Consider the following 17,007-nt stretch of genomic DNA (forward strand, 5'->3'; position numbering starts at 1 on the left):
AAGAAAGGGTGCTGGATTTTGTCAAAGGCCTTTTCTGCATCGATTGACAGGATCATATGGTTTTTCTCTTTTTTTTTGTTAATGTATTTTTCACTTTCCTAATGACTAATGATGCTGATCATCTTTTCATGTGCTTATTATCCATGTATCTTCTTTTTTTAATCTGTGAGTCTTCTTTGGTGGAGTATCTGTTCAAATATTTTGCCCATTTTTATTGGGCTCTTGTTGAATTTTGGGAGCTGTTTATATATTCTTATTATGAGCTTTGTTTACTGAATTTTGAGAGCTTGTAAAAAGCTCTCATGAGTCTTTTATCTACAACGAAAATGAGCAAATTATTGATACATGCAACAACATGGATAAATCTCAAAGTAATTATGCTTAGTGAAAGAAGCCAGGCAAAAAAGAGAATACATATTGTGATTTCCTTTAAATACTGGAAAATGCCAACGAATCAATAATGCTTGCTATGTTCTTTCTCCCTCTTTCTGTCTTTGTTTTTCTGCAGATAAATTCTCTTGACACCCAACCTTACTCAGAGACCTCTTTATCTTTCTCTGTAAATTCCAGTTTGAAGGGTCAATGTTAGAGATTGTATCCACTTTCGTATATTTTGAGGGTCTTAGAATTGAGCGAGATGGAGGAAACTCCACTGGGTAGTGGACAGCCTTTATGAGGGTGTGAAATCTGTTTTCTCTTCCCTCCCCTCCCCATGCCTCCTCTCTCTCTCTCTTTTTCTTTCTCCCTTCCTTTCCCCTTCCCTTCCCTTTCCTTTCATTAAGTCCTATGCTAGGTTTCACTCATCTAGTTAAGATGTGTCCTATTCCTAAAAGGGTTTCACTTGGGCTTGGGATAGTTCTCCCAATTCAGCATGGAACCCCAGAAAATGGTGAGCCTTAGGATTTTCCCTGCTCTGCTGAGACCTTAAATTCTGCTGCCATAGGCAAAACCATTTATTTTCAAGAGTTCTTTTTCAACCTTTACTGGGCTGCTAATGAGTATTAGTAATGATCTGCCAGCTGATCTTCTTTTCCTGGTACTGCTTCTGAGAGATGAAGGTGAGGTCAGAAACCACTCTGAGCCACATATGAATCTACAGTTTCTTTACTTGATCACTAATTTGCCATGTTTATGGACTTTTCTGGTTGCTATTGGTAGTTTTGCTTGCTTTTATTACTTCTTATTCATTTTGTTGAAGGAAGAATACTTTGTTTTTCAGATTCATTCCATCTTCTTTATCTGGAGAACTCAGGCTTCTTAGTGAAATGGGCTGGTGGGCAATTCTTTCTCAGGATATCAGAAACTGAATAAAAAGGGGTATATTTATTTTTTCCTCAAAAATATTTGTAAAAAGTGGGTCACATATAGAGTAAATAGTACTTACTAACTAAATTAGAGGCTAAACAGAAAAATAAACTGTAGACAATTTTACATCTCTGAGAAAGAACTGACAGGTACAGTAGTTTTCTAAAAACATCTTTTAAAAATCAAAGTTCGGCAAGAGAGGAAACATTCTTAACTACAAAGGAGGAAATGAGGAAGTCAGAACTTTTGGACAGAGCTTGGACTTGAAGGAAGGGGAAAATAAACCAGTCTTCTGGTTTTCAGTTTAATTTACAAATCTTCTCTTTAAGCAAAAAACAAAAACAAAAACAACAAAAACAAACAAAAACCAAAACCCCAAAAACAAACAAAAAAGCAACCACAGCAAAACAGGTACATGAGGAGATGATAGGAAGCAACTACTTTTACTTTCCTCTTTCTTTGGAGGAAATTATTTTTATTATTACAGTACGAATCCACCTTTGGAGAGAGTTCACTACAAGTATCCTGGCATGGGCTGCACAACCTTTTAGGGAGTATGCTGTGGAGAAGGACAGCTGTCGAGACTAGATTAAGGTTTTTCAAACTTCAATTAACAGAACCCTAAGAGGCCATGAGGCTTCTACAGTGAGGGAGGCACGGTGGGAGAGGAAAAGGGAGGTGGAGCTGTTGGTGCCTCAGGCCTCTACATGCTTCATTAAGACCAGGTTTGTTTTTACCGCTTAAATATTGGGATTCCATAAGACTTCACCTGGAAAAAAATTCCACTGCTAAAGAAAAGTTTGAAAACCACTGGACTGGATCAAAGATTCCTAAACCTGGCTGCTCAACAGAATTACTAAAAGAGCTTTTTCAAATTACAAATTCCTGGGCCATACCTCTAGACCTAGTGAAATAATAACTCCCCAAGGGATTCTTGTACTAGCCCACAGTGCTTGAGAGGCATTGACCCAGAGGACCCTTGCTTCCCTGAGAGTCTATGACAAAACAGAACATAAATGGGTAGGCAGGAACCTTGGACAAAAGAGCTGGTGGTAGCAGATGGAAGAAGAGAACATAGACCGCTAAATCACGAGACTCTAATGAAGAATAAAAACTTGGTAAACGAAGATCTTGCCTAGGACCAGAAGTTCCTGTGGAGGTTTAATTGCCTGGCAATGATTTCACAGCCTACTCTAACTGTCCATACTGGTAATGGCAGGCAAAGTAGTTTAATTCAGCAACTGTCCAAAAAAATATAATGTCAACCATAGGTGTAATTTAAAATTTTCTAGTAGCCATTTTTTAAAAAGCTAAAAGAGGGATGCCTGGGTGGTTTAGTCGGTTAAGTGTCTGACTTAATTTTGGCTCAGGTTGTGATCTCACGTTTCATGGGATCAAGTCCCATGTTGGGCTCTGTGCTGACAGCACGGAGCCTGCTTGGGATTCTCTCTCCTCCCCCCTTCTGCCCTCCCCATCCGCTACTCACACACATGTGCATGCACACACTCTCAAGATAAACAAACTTTAAAAAAAGCTAAAAGAAATAAAATTAATTTTACTAATATATTTTATTTAATTCAATATATCCAAAACAATATCATCTTAACATGTGGTTCAGTATAAAAAAATTTTAATGATATATTTTACCTCTTCTTTTTGTACTTTCTTTTATTTTAATGTTTATTTATTTATTTCGAGAGAAAGTGTACATGAGCAGGGGAGGGGCAGAGACAGAGAGAGAGACAGAGAGAGACAGAAAGACAGAGAGAGAAGCCCAAGCAGGCTCCACACTATCAGTGCAGAGCCCGATGTGAGGCTTGAACTCACAAACTATGAGATCATGACCTGAGCCAAAATCATGACTCAGATGCTTAACTGACTCAGACACACAGGTACCCCGTACTGTTTTTTTTTTCTTCAGCTAAGACAGCAGAAGAGATGATTTATTGTACACATGTTACATTCAGCCACAAATGAAAACAGAATTATTTCTGAAAGTCACGGGTCCAGGGCAAAGGACCAAAAGGAACTGTTTTGGTATAATAAACAAGGTGGGTCGCTCAAAGGTGGTCCTTGTGATCAGATGGTGATGGACATTCTAGACCCATTGAATCAAGTTCTAGAAATTGGTATGCAGTTCAACAATTTGTAACAGCATCCCCGCCTCTGTCTTTCCTTATTTCTGCTCCTGTGGCTTCCATGGGTTCACAAGCTAGTGGTTTCTTTGGACCTCTACCTCATCTTCTTTTACACTTCAGCCTGAACATTTGCTTTTTCCTCCTCATGGTGCAGAAGTTTCCAAAAAGATGGCACTAAGGCTGAGAGAGCCCATACTAAGTCTTCAAAATGTTACAGCACATATCATTTGAGACTAATTAGGTTTCAAGTGCTCAATAACCACATCTGGCTAGTGGCCACATATTGTATAGTGTGGAACTAATTAATAACTTTCAGTTAGTCATCTTGGATCAAAACTTCAGAGTCAAATGCTTTCTTTTCCTTTACTCTGCAAAAGCATCAAGTTCTATTTATTCTTCCTTTGAGATCTCTCTTTCATTGGTCCTTTCCTGCTTCTAGTTCTACCTGCTGATCTATCTAGTTAGTATACTGTTAACCAAATAAATATACAATAGTTAATAGCCTATGTATGCTGCCATTTCTCTTTAGTGGCTCTTGAATGCCTTCTACTTCAGCTGTGAATTCCAGAACTCACGCAATCCTGCTCCCACCCCCATACCTGCTCTATATCATCCCAGCCTTATCATTTATAAATCTTCTAAGAGTCCTTATTTTAGGAAAACTATCCTGTTCACAGTCTCCTGAATATGTCTTATACTTTTCAATCTCTGTGTTTTATGACTTTTTACACACCTAGAATGCCCTTATTCCAGCTTTAACTATCTAAGTCATTACTTCACAAATATTTATGTGTCAGGGACTGTTCTAGGTACTGGAGACAGAATAAATAATCCTGATCTCAATTTCTCCACTTAAAGAAAGCTTCCTTTATATATCAGTGATACATCAATAAAGCTGAAATTGGGGGGGAAAAAATCTTCCAGCGTCAAAGGAGAAGTGGTTTTGCACTACTGAGTTATTCTTAGAAGACATACAGTGTATATGCCTTATAAGAACACACTGGGCCCTTACAATCTGCTGCTATGTACTGCATGTATTTTTTTCCTAGAAATATCTATCCTTCCAAACAGAGGCTGGATTTCCTAAAAGCACAGACTAGAGTCATACCAGTGTGTTCTCCCTGCTCAGTAAGCAGCAGGTGGTGAATATACAGTTTGCTGACTGATAAGTACTCAGGACCAGAGGTGAGCAGGAAGGGTCTGCAAGAACACCAAAGCTGAGGAAAGTACTTGGGAAGTCATTTTTCCAATTCCATTTGTGAAGAAATTCAGAATTGGCAACACTTAAGTTAGGATGAGTTACCCTGCCTTTGGACCTTAACAACACGGATCAAGTTTAAAAATCCTTTCTTGGCACTAAATGAAAATAATACCACTGTTAATGTTTAACAGGCATATATATTAGACCTTGAAACATAACTCACCACATGTTGTGTTCAAAAACTTTGGCTGGGTCAGTTAAAATCCTTGATCCCAGAGGGGCCGCTGGGTGGTTACCACTTTGGTATCTATGTGGCACCTTTCTTATCCTTAGACAGGAAACAGAATTTCTCCAAATCACATTCATCCTAATCAGTACCTGTAAAGTTACAAATGATTAATGAGTCAATATGGATTACACAGTGTATTGTTTTATCTAAGAGCCAAAAACTATTCTAAAAGGTTTGGAATCTAAGACATGAAAACTGATCATTTTTAAATGAAAGATGGGTATGATAGCTTCTCTCCTGAAGTATTTTCAGGCCAAGAGAAGGAAAAACAATATTTAGGGTTGTACCATTGGCTGGTATTCTTCATAAGTCATAGCCTTGACCAACTTTGCTTTGTTTGGTATTTGTTTATTTAATTTTTAGCACACAGCCAAAGCATATCAGCCCAGAATATGAATTTTGTGTATTAAAAGGTTTTTTTAAGTGATTTTATTATTTTGTTTTGGGGATTCTAAGCAAACATATTTGTAGGGAATATTTCACAACCACTAGACCGAAAACCAAAGTATAGTAGTATCAGAATAAGAAAGCAAACCTACTAAATCTCCTTCCCTGGGCTGAGCTGAATAATATGAAATTTAGTCAAATAATAAGTAAATACTGTCGTAGTAGATGAGCCCAGTAATTCTTAATTATAACAACCCTGTATACATTTATTTGTAAGAATAGTCAGTAATACATTTGCAAAATAGATTTCCCTGTACAAAACATAAATCATAGCTCAAGAGGAGAATCATCAGTTGGTTAGTCAATTCCATCTCCATTTCTGGAAGAATAATTTTAACATTAAAGAGTATGCCATCTTAATTATGTACTGGCAAATATGTTGGCTTACAATCTTTACAGAAAAGTATCAGAAAGAAGCTGTGAAGAGCTTACTTTTTATAATAAAAATCCATTGTTCTACTGCTCAGCATTTCACCCCGACTCAGTTGTTCACCAAAACATTCAGCCTAATGCTGTAAGCTGCCAGATAGAAAGAGATGCTAAAAGGTGTGTGTACATAATACACATTAGAGACTATCTAAGGTACTATTATGTGTAAAAATGACGTGTATTATATACATCCTTTACCACCTTACTGAAAGGCAATGGATTTTGACTGTGATTTTCAAAATGAACTGCAGAATGTCAAAAACATCTCATTGTGCTTTTAAAATAAAATTCAAGATCTTCTTTTTGGAGGAAAAAGAAAGGCTTAGTTATACACCAAAAAGACTGTAATGGTTCCATTCAAATGTGACTAACAGTGATGAGAAATGAAACATTCAATACCTACTGCAGATCTCCTGTTTCTTGTTTGTTTTTCCTTCTCTGCTAAATGCAAGCTCTTTGGTGGAGGCAAATGAAATTAAATGCTCTGCCTACCACTACCTTTCCTCTGATGTGCCTTTGTTCTTTTCTCCTGCCTGTGTTCCATGTAAGACTAACAAAACCCTACCTGCACAATTATTTTTAGAGCTCTCTTTCTGCACTGAATATTATTCATAAAATCTGTATGCTGAAGAGTAGAAACTGATTACACCTAGAAAGAGAGGCAATTCATGCTCAAAAGTGTAAAATGATGTAAACGTTTTCCACCCAGGAAAGCCAAATCAAAATGAAATTTCAATCTTCAAATAATCATGTGATACTTATCTATATCTATCTATATAAAAGAGGAAGACGGGAAAAAAGATATGAGTTTCTCTCACTATAAATGATCAAGAATCTCTATAGGCAGCTGTTTAGGCGGCTTGTTTTTCTAATTAACTACATAAACATCTTTACCTCATTTATTTATTATCTGTAACAGTTACACACAGCCTTGTATTGCTCTTTATCTTTCTTATTATATAAATATGATACACTTACATAATACAACATAGAAAAATACATAATAAAATTATATAAATGCCTTAACCAAACTGCAAGCTTCTAAGGGCAGCACCAAGCTGCTCATGAATTAACTGTTTGACTGATAATACAAAAATGATCCTTGTCTGACATAAATTTCATAAGAAGGAAACACCTTCATATCTTCCGGGCTGGCTCCTAAGCAGCATACAGCATGGAAGAAGGACATGACAGAAGAATGTGGCAGTATACAGACAGCTATCCAGTTACATTGATTACAGTGATTTAAAAGGGTGTGTCTTATGTTATAACTATCATGTTAGCTTAATGTCTACTAGGTCTTGGTTTCATTTTGTGATGGGAAAAGAAAAGATGGGCAAGGTCAACCCCAGACAGAATTCCGGTACAGAAAGCTGTACATGCGTGTACATAACAGAGCTTCAAACTACATGAAACTGCATGAATAAGCAGTATTTTTTTTAATGTTTATTTATTTATTTTGAATGCGAGCAGGGGAGGGGCAGAGACAGAGAGTGTAAGAGAGAAATGAGAGAAATGCAAGCAGGCTCCGCGCTGTCAGCGTGGAGCCTGACAGGGGCTCGAACTTATAAACTGTGAGATCATAACCTGAGAGGAAATCAAGAGTGGGATGCTTAACTGACTGAGCTACCCAGGTGCCCCAAGTAGTATTTTTATTTGAAATAAGACAAAGAATAGCTAAAAATATTCCATTCACCCAAAAGAGGCAGGAAAGGAAGCACAGAGAAACTAAAAACAAAAGAGACAATTAGAAAACAAATACTAGGATGGCATAGTTATCTTTTTAAATTTATTTTTATTTATTTTTTTGTTTGAGAGAAAGAGAGAGCATGCAAATGGGGGACACAGGCAGAGGGCGACAGAGAATCTTAAGCAGGCTCCATGCTCAATGCAGAGCCTGATGCAGGGCTTGATCCCATGACCCCGGGATCATCACCTGAACTGAAATCAAGAGTGTTATGCTTAACCAACTAAGACACCCAGGCACCCCTAGGATGGCATATTTAAACCCAACTATATCAACAGTTACATTAAATGTAAATGGATTCCCATTAAAAGACATGGATTGTCAATTTGTATGAAAAAGCAAGACTCAACCACATATTGTCTATAAGAAAAGCACTTTCAATATAAAAATACAACTAAATTAAAATAAAAAGAGATACTGAGCAAATGCTGCATGAGAAAACTGGTGGAGCTATATTAATAGTGTTAAAAATAAAACCACAGGGGTGCCTGGGTGGCGCAGTCGGTTAAGCATCCGACTTCAGCCAGGTCACGATCTCGCGGTCCGTGAGTTCGAGCCCCGCGTCAGGCTCTGGGCTGATGGCTCAGAGCCTGGGGCCTGTTTCCGATTCTGTGTCTCCCTCTCTCTCTGCCCCTCCCCCGTTCATGCTCTGTCTCTCTCTGTCCCAAAAATAAATAAACATTGAAAAAAAAAATTTAAAAAAAAAAAAATAATAATAAAATAAAATAAAATAAAACCACAGACCCAAATGGCATCACTTAGGGTAAGGCCCCAAGTCAGTAAAATAAGACTTAATACCTAACCTAACTGTAGTTTTAACCCCCCAGAAATGTAACCTTTAATCAGTCAGCATGAGACTTTCCTTGTCAGCACTAGGGACTTTTATTGAGACACCCTTTCACTTCTCCTTAGGAGGGCAACCTTGCCTAAAACAATGGATTGTTTGCTAATAATTTCCTTTTCTGTTCCCTCTTTACCTTCAAAAACCTCTTCCTTTCTGTAGCCCTTCAGATCTCCTTTCTACCTGCTAGATGGTATGCTGCCTGATTTGTGAATTGGTTAATAAAGCCAACTGGATCTTTATAATTTATTCAGTTGAATTTTTGTTATTTAATAACAAAGTAGACTAACACACAAAAAAGAGTATTACAGATATAAAAAGGGACATTTAATAATGGTGAGCCAATTTATCAATACATACAATCCTAAATGTGCATGTACATAACAGCTTCAAAATACATGAAGCAAAAATGAACAAAACTTTTTAAAAGGATAAATTAACAAATTCACAGTAATTCTTCAAGATTTCGATACCCCTCTCCCAGTAATAAAAAGAACATTCAGAAACAAACTATCAAGAAATCAGTACGTATATGGAAGAATTAACATTATCAACTTGACCTAAATGACACATAGAAAGAACACTATACCTAATAACAGCTGAATGCACATTTTTTCTTTTTTTTTTTTCTTCCTTTCTTTTTTATTACAGTGTTTCCCCCCTTGCGGCTAATGATTTCCTCCTGCATGGAGTGCTCTTCCTCTTCCTCTTTGTCCTTTGCCCTATCTACTCTTGCGTCTTAATGGATCCCTTATAACCCTGTCCCACCTTCTCTACAGTGTCATCCTGGGCCAGCCCAATACACAGAGACATCTTCCTCTGACTGTTGGGGGATCTACCAGGCTACACCACTCAGGAGGCATTAACTTGTTAACTTTTTGTGTGTATTTGCATGATTTGACCATCTAGATTTTGATGTTTTAAGGATTCTGTTTTTATTTGTATTTTTTAAAGACTGATTATTATTTTTATTATTATAATGATTTTTAATTCAAATCCAAGTTAGTTAACAGATAGTGTAATAATAATTTCAGAATAGAATTTAGTGATTCATCGCTTACATATAACACCCAGTGCTCATCCCAACAAGTGTCCTCCTTAATGCCCCTCACCCCTTCCCAATACCCCTCAAGCAACCCTCAGTTTGTTCTCTATATTTAAGAGCCTTTTATGGTTTGTCTCCCTCTCTGTTTTTATATTATATTTGCTTCCCTTCCCCTATGTTCAACTATTTTTTTTTCCCAATGTTTATTTACTTCTGAGAGAAAGAGACAGAGACAGAGGAGTGAGCAGGGGAAGGGCAGAGAGAGGGAGACACAGAATCTGAAGCAGGCTCCCGGCTCTGAGCTGTCAGCACAGAGCCTGATGCGGGGCTCAAACTCACAGACCGTGAGATCATGACCTGAGCTGAAGTCGGACACTTAACCGGCTGAGCCACCCAGGCGCCCCATCTGTTTTGTTTCTTAAATTTTACATATGAGTGAAATCATGTATTTGTCTTTCTCTGATTGACTTATTTCACTTAGTGTAATACACTAGTTCTTTCCATGTTGTTGCAAATGGCAAGATTTCATTATTTTTGATCACCAAGTAATATTACATCATAAATATATACCTCATCTTCTTTATCCATTCATCACTAGATGGAAATTTGGGATCTTTCCATACTTTGGCTATTGTCAATAGTGCTATTAACATTCGGGTGCATGTGCCCCTTTGAAACAGCACTCCTGTATCCTTCAGATAAATACCTAGTAGTGCAATTGCTGGGTTGCAGAGTAGTTCTATTTTTAATTTTTTGAGGAACCCCCACACTGTTTTCCAGAGTGGCTGCACCATTTTGCATTCCCACCAGCAGTGCAAAAGGGTTCCCCTTTCTCCACATCCTTGCCAACATATGATGTTGCCTGAGTTGTTAATTTCAGCCATTCTGACTGGTGTGAGGTGGTATCTCATTGTGGTTTTGATTGGTGATTTCCCTGATGATGAGTGATGTTGATGTTGAGCATATTTTCATGTGTTTATTAGCCATCTGGATGTCTTCTTTGGAAAAGTGTATATTCATGTCTTTTGCCCATTTCTTCACTGGATTATTTGGTTTTTTGGGGGTGTTGATTTTGATAAGTTCTTTATAGATTTTGGATAGTAACCCTTTATCTGATATGTCATTTGCAAATATCTTCTCCCATTACATTGACTGCCTTTTAGTTTTGCTGATTTTTTTTTTTTTCCTTTGCTGTGCAGAAACCTTTTATCTTGATGAGGTCCCAATGGTTCATTTTTGCTTTTGTTTCCCTTGCCTCCAGAGGCATGTCAAGTAAGAAGTTGCTGCGGCCGAAGTCAAAGAGGTTGTTGTCTGTTTTCTCTAGGATTTTGATGGTTTCCTGTTTTACATTTAGGTCTTTCATCCATTTTGAGTTTATTTTTGTGTATGGTGTAAGAAAGTGGTCCAGGTTCATTCTTCTGCATGCCTCTATCCTTTTCCCAGCACCACTTGCTGAAGAGACTGTCTTTCTTCCACTGGATATTCTTTCCTGCTTTGTCAAAGATTAGCTGGCCATAGATTTGTGGGTCCATTTCTGGGTTCTCTATTCTATTCTAATGATCTATTTGTCTGTTTTTGTGCCAGTACCATACTGTCTTGATAATTACAGCTTTGTAATATAGTTTGAAGTCTGGAATTGTGATGCCTCCAGCTTTGGTTTTCTTTTTCAACATTACTTTGGCTATTTCTTTGGCTTTTCTGGTTCCATACAAATTTTAGGATTGTTTGTTCTAGCTCTGTGAAGAATGCTGGTGTTATTTTCATCAAGATTGCAGTGAATATGGAGATTGCTTTGGGTAGTATCGACATTGTAACAATATTTGTTCTTCCAATCCATGAACGTGGAATGTTTTTCCATTTTTTTGTGTCTTCAATCTCTTTCATAAGTTTTCTATTGTTTTCAGTATATAGATTTTTCACCTCTTTGGTTAGGTTTATTCCTAGGTATTTTATGGTTTTTGGTGAAATTGTTAATGGGATAGATTCCTTGATTTCTCTTCTGCTGCTTCATTATTGGTATATAGAAATGCAACCAACTTTTGAACATTGATTTTATATCTTGTGAATTTGCTGAGTTCATGTATCAATTCTAGCAGGGGTTTTCTGGCAGAGTCTTTTGGGTTTTCTACATCGAGTACATGTTATCTGTGAAGAGTGAACATTTGACTTCCTCCTTGCTGATTTGGATGCCTCTAATTTCTTTGTGTCGTCTGATTGATGAGGCTAGGACTTCTAACACCATGTTGAAAACAGTGGTGAGAGTGGACATCCTTGTCATGTTCCTGTCGTTAGGAGGAAAGCTCTCAGTTTTTCCCCATTATATTAGTGGTGGGCCTTTCATATTTGGCTTTTATGATCTTGAGGTATGATCCTTCTATCCCTACTCAAATCCCTACTCTATCCCTCAAAAAGAAGGTTTTTAAGAAGAAGGGATGCTGTATTTTGTCAAATGCCTTTCAACATCTATTAAGAGGATCATGTGGTTTTTATCCTTTCTTTTATTAATGTGATGTATCACACTGATTGATTTGCGGATATTGAACTAGCCCTGCATCCCAGGAATAAAACCCACTTGATCATGGTGAATAATTCTTTTAATGTATTGTTGGATCTGGTTTGCTACTATCTTGTTGAGAATTTTTGTGAATGCACATTTTTGTGAATGTGCATTGGCAAATATCTTCCAAGGCAGACCACATATGCCATTCTACAAGATAAGTCTCAGTAAATTCCAAAGTATTAAAATCATACAGAGTATGCTTTCTGGCCATTAACAATGTTTAATGTTAATATTTCTGATGAATTGATTCATTAATAAATATTCCTCCTGAGTTTTGGTAATAGTTATTTTTTTGAAGTCTACTTTGTCTAATATTAATATAATCCTACCAGCTGTCTTATGCAGTATTTCATATGTTATATATATATATATATATATATATATATATATATATATATACACATACACATTCTAAATGCATTTGTGTGTTTATATTTAAAGTGCATATTGTTGGTTCTTGCTTTTTTAATCCAAACTTTAAAGGGTAAGATATCTAGAAATTTTCCCAAATACTTAGAAATTAAGCAACACACATCTAAACAACATATAGGTCAAAGATTTACATGAGTTAGTAAATCTTAAGGTAAATTAGAAAATATGTTGAACTAAATAACAATGAAATGTTAAAATATCAAAATTTATAGGATGTACCTACGTTTAGAGGAAAATTGATAGTTTTAAATGCTTCTATTAGAAAGAAAGAAAGATCTCAAATCAATGATCCAGTTTCAATCTTAAGAAGCTAGAAAAATAGTAAATGGGATGCAAAGTAAGTGGAAAGAATGAAACAACAGAAACTAAAAGCAGAAATGGGGGCACCTCGGTGGTTGAGTGTCTGACTTCAGCTCAGGTCATGATCTCACAGTTCCTGAGTTTGAGCCCTACATAGCAGCTCTGCTGACAGCTGGGAGCTGGGAGCCTGCTTTGGATTCTGTATCTCCCTCTCTCTCTGCCCTTCCTTTGCTTGCATGATACCTCTCTCTCTCTCTCAAAAATAAATAAAACATTGGGGCGCCTGGATGGCTCAGTCAGTTAAGTGTCTGACTTCGGCTCAGGTAATGATCTCAGGGTTTGTGGGTTTGAGACCCAGTGGTGTTGGCTCTGCACTGACAGCTCAGAGCCTGGAGTCTGCCTCCGATTCTGTCTCCCTCTCTCTCTGCCCCTCCCCTGCTTGTGCTCTCTCCTCTCTCTCAAAAATAAATACTTGAAACAAACACACAAATAAATAAAATATTAAAAAAATAAGGGCAGAAATCAATGAAACAGAAAATGGACAAAACAGGGAAAATCAAAGTCAAAGCTGATTCTTTGAAAAGATTAATAAGACTGATAAGCTTCTGGCAAGACTAATCTCCAACACTTGTGTCTCAAAAAATGCAAATTTCTGGATCCTTTTGTAGTTCTTAAGTGTAGTTCTTAAGGATTGAGTGTTCATGCTGTTGTGTTGTGTGATATGTGCTTCCCTCAAACCTTGTTATGACCTCAGCACATTACTCATCTAATGTGAAAAAAAATGGAAAAAAAACCCACAAATTTCCAATAAAAGGAATAAAATAGGAGGCATCACGACAGACCCTATAGGCATTGAAAAGCTAATAATGAAGTATTACAAAAAATTATATTCCATTTATTAGATGAGATAAATGCCATCAAAACCACAATTTAGCAATAACTTACCAAACCAGCACGAGAAAAAAAATTCAAATAGCCCTAAATTTATTAAATAAATTTAATTTGTAATTAAAAGCAAAACAAACATCATACCCATTAGGATGGCTATTATTTAAAAAAAAAGGATGTGGAGAAACCAGAACCTTTGTGCATTGGTGGTAGGAATATAAAATGGTGCAGATGCTGTGGAAAACAGTATGGCAATTCCTCAAAATATCAAACATGGTATTACTGTGCAATCCAGCAATTCTACCTCTGGATGTATATCCAAAGTAAGTGCAAGGAAGGACTTGAAGAGATATTTGTACATCATGTTTATAGCAACGTTATTCATAATAGACAAAAGGTGGAAAAAAACCTGAGTGTCTACCAAAAGATGAATGGATAAACAAAATAACATATACGTAAAATGGAATATTATTCAGTTTAAAAAGAAGGGAATTTCAATGCATGCTGCAACATGGATGAGCCTTGAAGAAATTATGCTAAGTAAAATAAGCCAATCATAAAAGGACAAATGTAGTATCATTCCTCTTACATGAAGTTCCTAGAATAGTTAAAAATTCATCGAGGCAGAAAGTAGAATGGTGGTGGGCTACCAGGATGAGAGAATGGGAAGTTAAGTGTTTAATGGGTAGATAGCTTCAGTTGGGGAAAAAGCTCTAGAGATGGACAGTTGTGATATCTGCACAACAACGTGAATATACTTGATGTCACTGAACTGTACACTTGAAAAAGATTAAAATGGGGAGCACCTGGGCAGCTCAAATCAGTGAACATCCAACTCTTGATTTCAGCTCAGGTCATGATCTCACAGTTTGTGGGATTGAGCCCCACTTGGGACTCTCTCTGCCCCACCCCACTTGCACACATGTCCGTGTGCACGCTGTCTGTCAAAACGAATAAACTGAAAAAAAGATTAAAATGTATGTTAAATTTTATATATATTTTACCATGATAAAAAACAAAAAACCTGCCTACAAAGAAAACTGCAAGCTCCAATGGCTTCACTAGTGAATATCAAACACTTAAGGAAGAAATAACAAAATCTTACACTGACTCTTTCAGAAAATAGAGGAGAGAACACTTATCATTTTGTTTTATGAGGCCAGCATAACTCTGATAAGTAGAACAATTGTATATTTGAATTGTTTGAATATTGGCTACATTGTTACAATGCAGCTTTTCTCACAGACTTCGCACTTCTCATTGTAGTTTCAAGTTATCAAGTGTTTGTCAGAAATAAAACTTGAGGGTATCTAAAAGGGAGAAGCCCAAGTAAGAGTTTTTTAGACGTGTTTTAGTGTGCTTTAATTGCTAAGGCTGATATTTAGTTTGAGTTCCTTTAGTTCAGAGAAGAGAAAAATGAAGGTAACAAAAATCTTCACAAATCCTTGTTTGGTGTTTAGAAAGTTTTTGTTTATTGTTGGAAGCACCTGAAAGAGTTTTGTGGTCTTCACCCTTCATTTAACTTAGCTCAAACCAATTCTGCCATATCAAATTCTAGTCCATAAAATCATACGGTATTTTTTTTACTTTTTACTTTACTTTCTTTTACTTACTTTGCCTATAGGTTCCTACTTGCAGCTCACCATCCCATAGTGGTTCTTCCTATCGAGTCTTGTCAAGGTCAAAGTGAAACAGAATGAGCATGACTTCAGGGCCATGGCCCTCTGAGATTTCAATGCCACGACTCAGTCATGAGTATTAATTGGCTAAAGAAATCACTAAGGAACAGATCCAAAAAGGAACTGAAGCTCAGATAAATATCAGAGTGATATCAGAATTTATCAGAGTAAATATCAGAATTTTATTATCTATAACATTATACTTTTTAGTTGTAAGTACACAGAGGTATGCCATGAAATGCTGAAAGACTTTCTGCCAGCTTAGATACAGCTAAGTGTGGACCTATTTTAGAATGCAAGGAAAAGCACAAATGTACAAAATGCCTCAGGTTCCACATACAGTATGACAAGCCAAGGAGAAGATGGTTTTAATACCACTCTGCTGGGCTCATCACTTGTGCATAGCAAAAGAGGAAGCCTTGGTATAGAAGGAAGATCTCTGCCCTACCTCCGATTTTGGCAAAAGGCTTTGCTTTCTACTAAAATGGAGCCGTTTTCACAATGACTCACCCATCTGTTTTACCATACCAGCAAACTATACCATATTCTACCAGAATATGTAAGATGTACAAGGGTATTTCATGTTACAAACATGAAAAAGTGTTTCTTAAATAACTGCACATTTAATTTTTATAGAATAATAGTTTTAAGTACTTTTTAAGTAAAAAGGATAACTTCAGTTGAAGGAAACACTCCATACTAAATTTTGAAAACTGAAAAAAATATTTGAGGAAGTAAAAGCACTGATCCCAATTTATCTTTCATGTAAATCTCAACTAATAAAAAAGTTAAGTATTTGCCATGTGTGAGACCCTATTCCAAGCACTTTACATGTATTATCTTATTTAACCTCTATTTCCCTATCACAGGGCATTATTTTTATACCCACATCACAAAGGAAAAACCCATACAGGATGACATAAAACTAACATGCTTAATGGTCACCCAACCCATAACTGATGAGGCTTTAATTTGAACTCAAGCAATCTAACTGGAGAGTCCACGCTCTACTTTCATTGCATGTTGTTTTTACATCTTTGTTATTCACATACATATAAATCACCCATTTGCCTTCTACTTTTGTACATCACACCTGCAAGCAAGAAGGATTACAGCATTGATTCTCCAGTCTTTACTGGGGTTGCTAATTTGCTCTAACTGATTTAAGGAGGCCCAGAATTCCTTCTCCTCCTTCATTTTTTGCAATTCTGTTTCTTCTCTTGGGCCTTAATTAAATAGCAAGCAATTCCAGTGGGAGACACTAGTCCCCAGATTTAGGAAAGCATCGTTACACTTTTGCCAATACTCAAATCTCAAGATGCACGCAAAGAGCTCTTGTATCACCTAAATAATGTAACATTTTAATACCCATTTTATTCTCGCTGGTCTTCCACTTTTACACAGCTGAGGGTTAGAGGCGAAGGAGGACCTTACTTGCCTTCTATCTAAGCTTGATCCTAAGATTGCTGTCTCACATCTCAATACTACCAGAAAAGCACCAAAGAACTAGAGCAAATAGTACTGCTGTTTGTGTGAATCTGTAACAGTTATCCTTGGAGCATTCAGCTGGCTCTGAGCAAAAACTATTTGTTAGGCTCCCCAAGAATGATTCCCAGTTGTCTCAGCTAACTGAAATCACAGGAAAAGAAACTGCTGTTAATCATACACTAAATGCCTGCCCTCCACTTAAAAGTTAACTCCCCTTT

At 36.8% G+C, this 17,007-nt stretch overlaps 1 protein-coding gene and 1 pseudogene across 6 annotated transcripts in view; one reads left to right on the forward strand and one right to left on the reverse strand.

Annotated features, from left to right (window-relative positions):
- The window catches only part of METTL8 (methyltransferase 8, tRNA N3-cytidine), an 86,041-nt gene that overhangs the window by 39,691 nt on the left and 29,343 nt on the right, over positions 1 to 17,007 (reverse strand). For all 6 annotated transcript variants that reach the window (XM_040475367.1, XM_040475369.1, XM_040475366.1 and 3 more), the window contains exon 2: positions 4,868 to 5,022. In XM_040475367.1, coding sequence (XP_040331301.1) covers positions 4,868 to 5,010 — 143 coding nt within the window. In that variant the 5' untranslated portion in view covers positions 5,011 to 5,022. The remainder of the gene's footprint in view (positions 1 to 4,867; positions 5,023 to 17,007) is intronic.
- LOC121031178 (uncharacterized) lies at positions 13,391 to 13,506 on the forward strand (annotated as a pseudogene).

The sequence above is a fragment of the Herpailurus yagouaroundi genome, unplaced genomic scaffold (genome assembly GCF_014898765.1).
Source record: "Herpailurus yagouaroundi ecotype Mexico unplaced genomic scaffold, PumYag 140, whole genome shotgun sequence".
Taxonomy (NCBI): domain Eukaryota; kingdom Metazoa; phylum Chordata; class Mammalia; order Carnivora; family Felidae; genus Herpailurus; species Herpailurus yagouaroundi.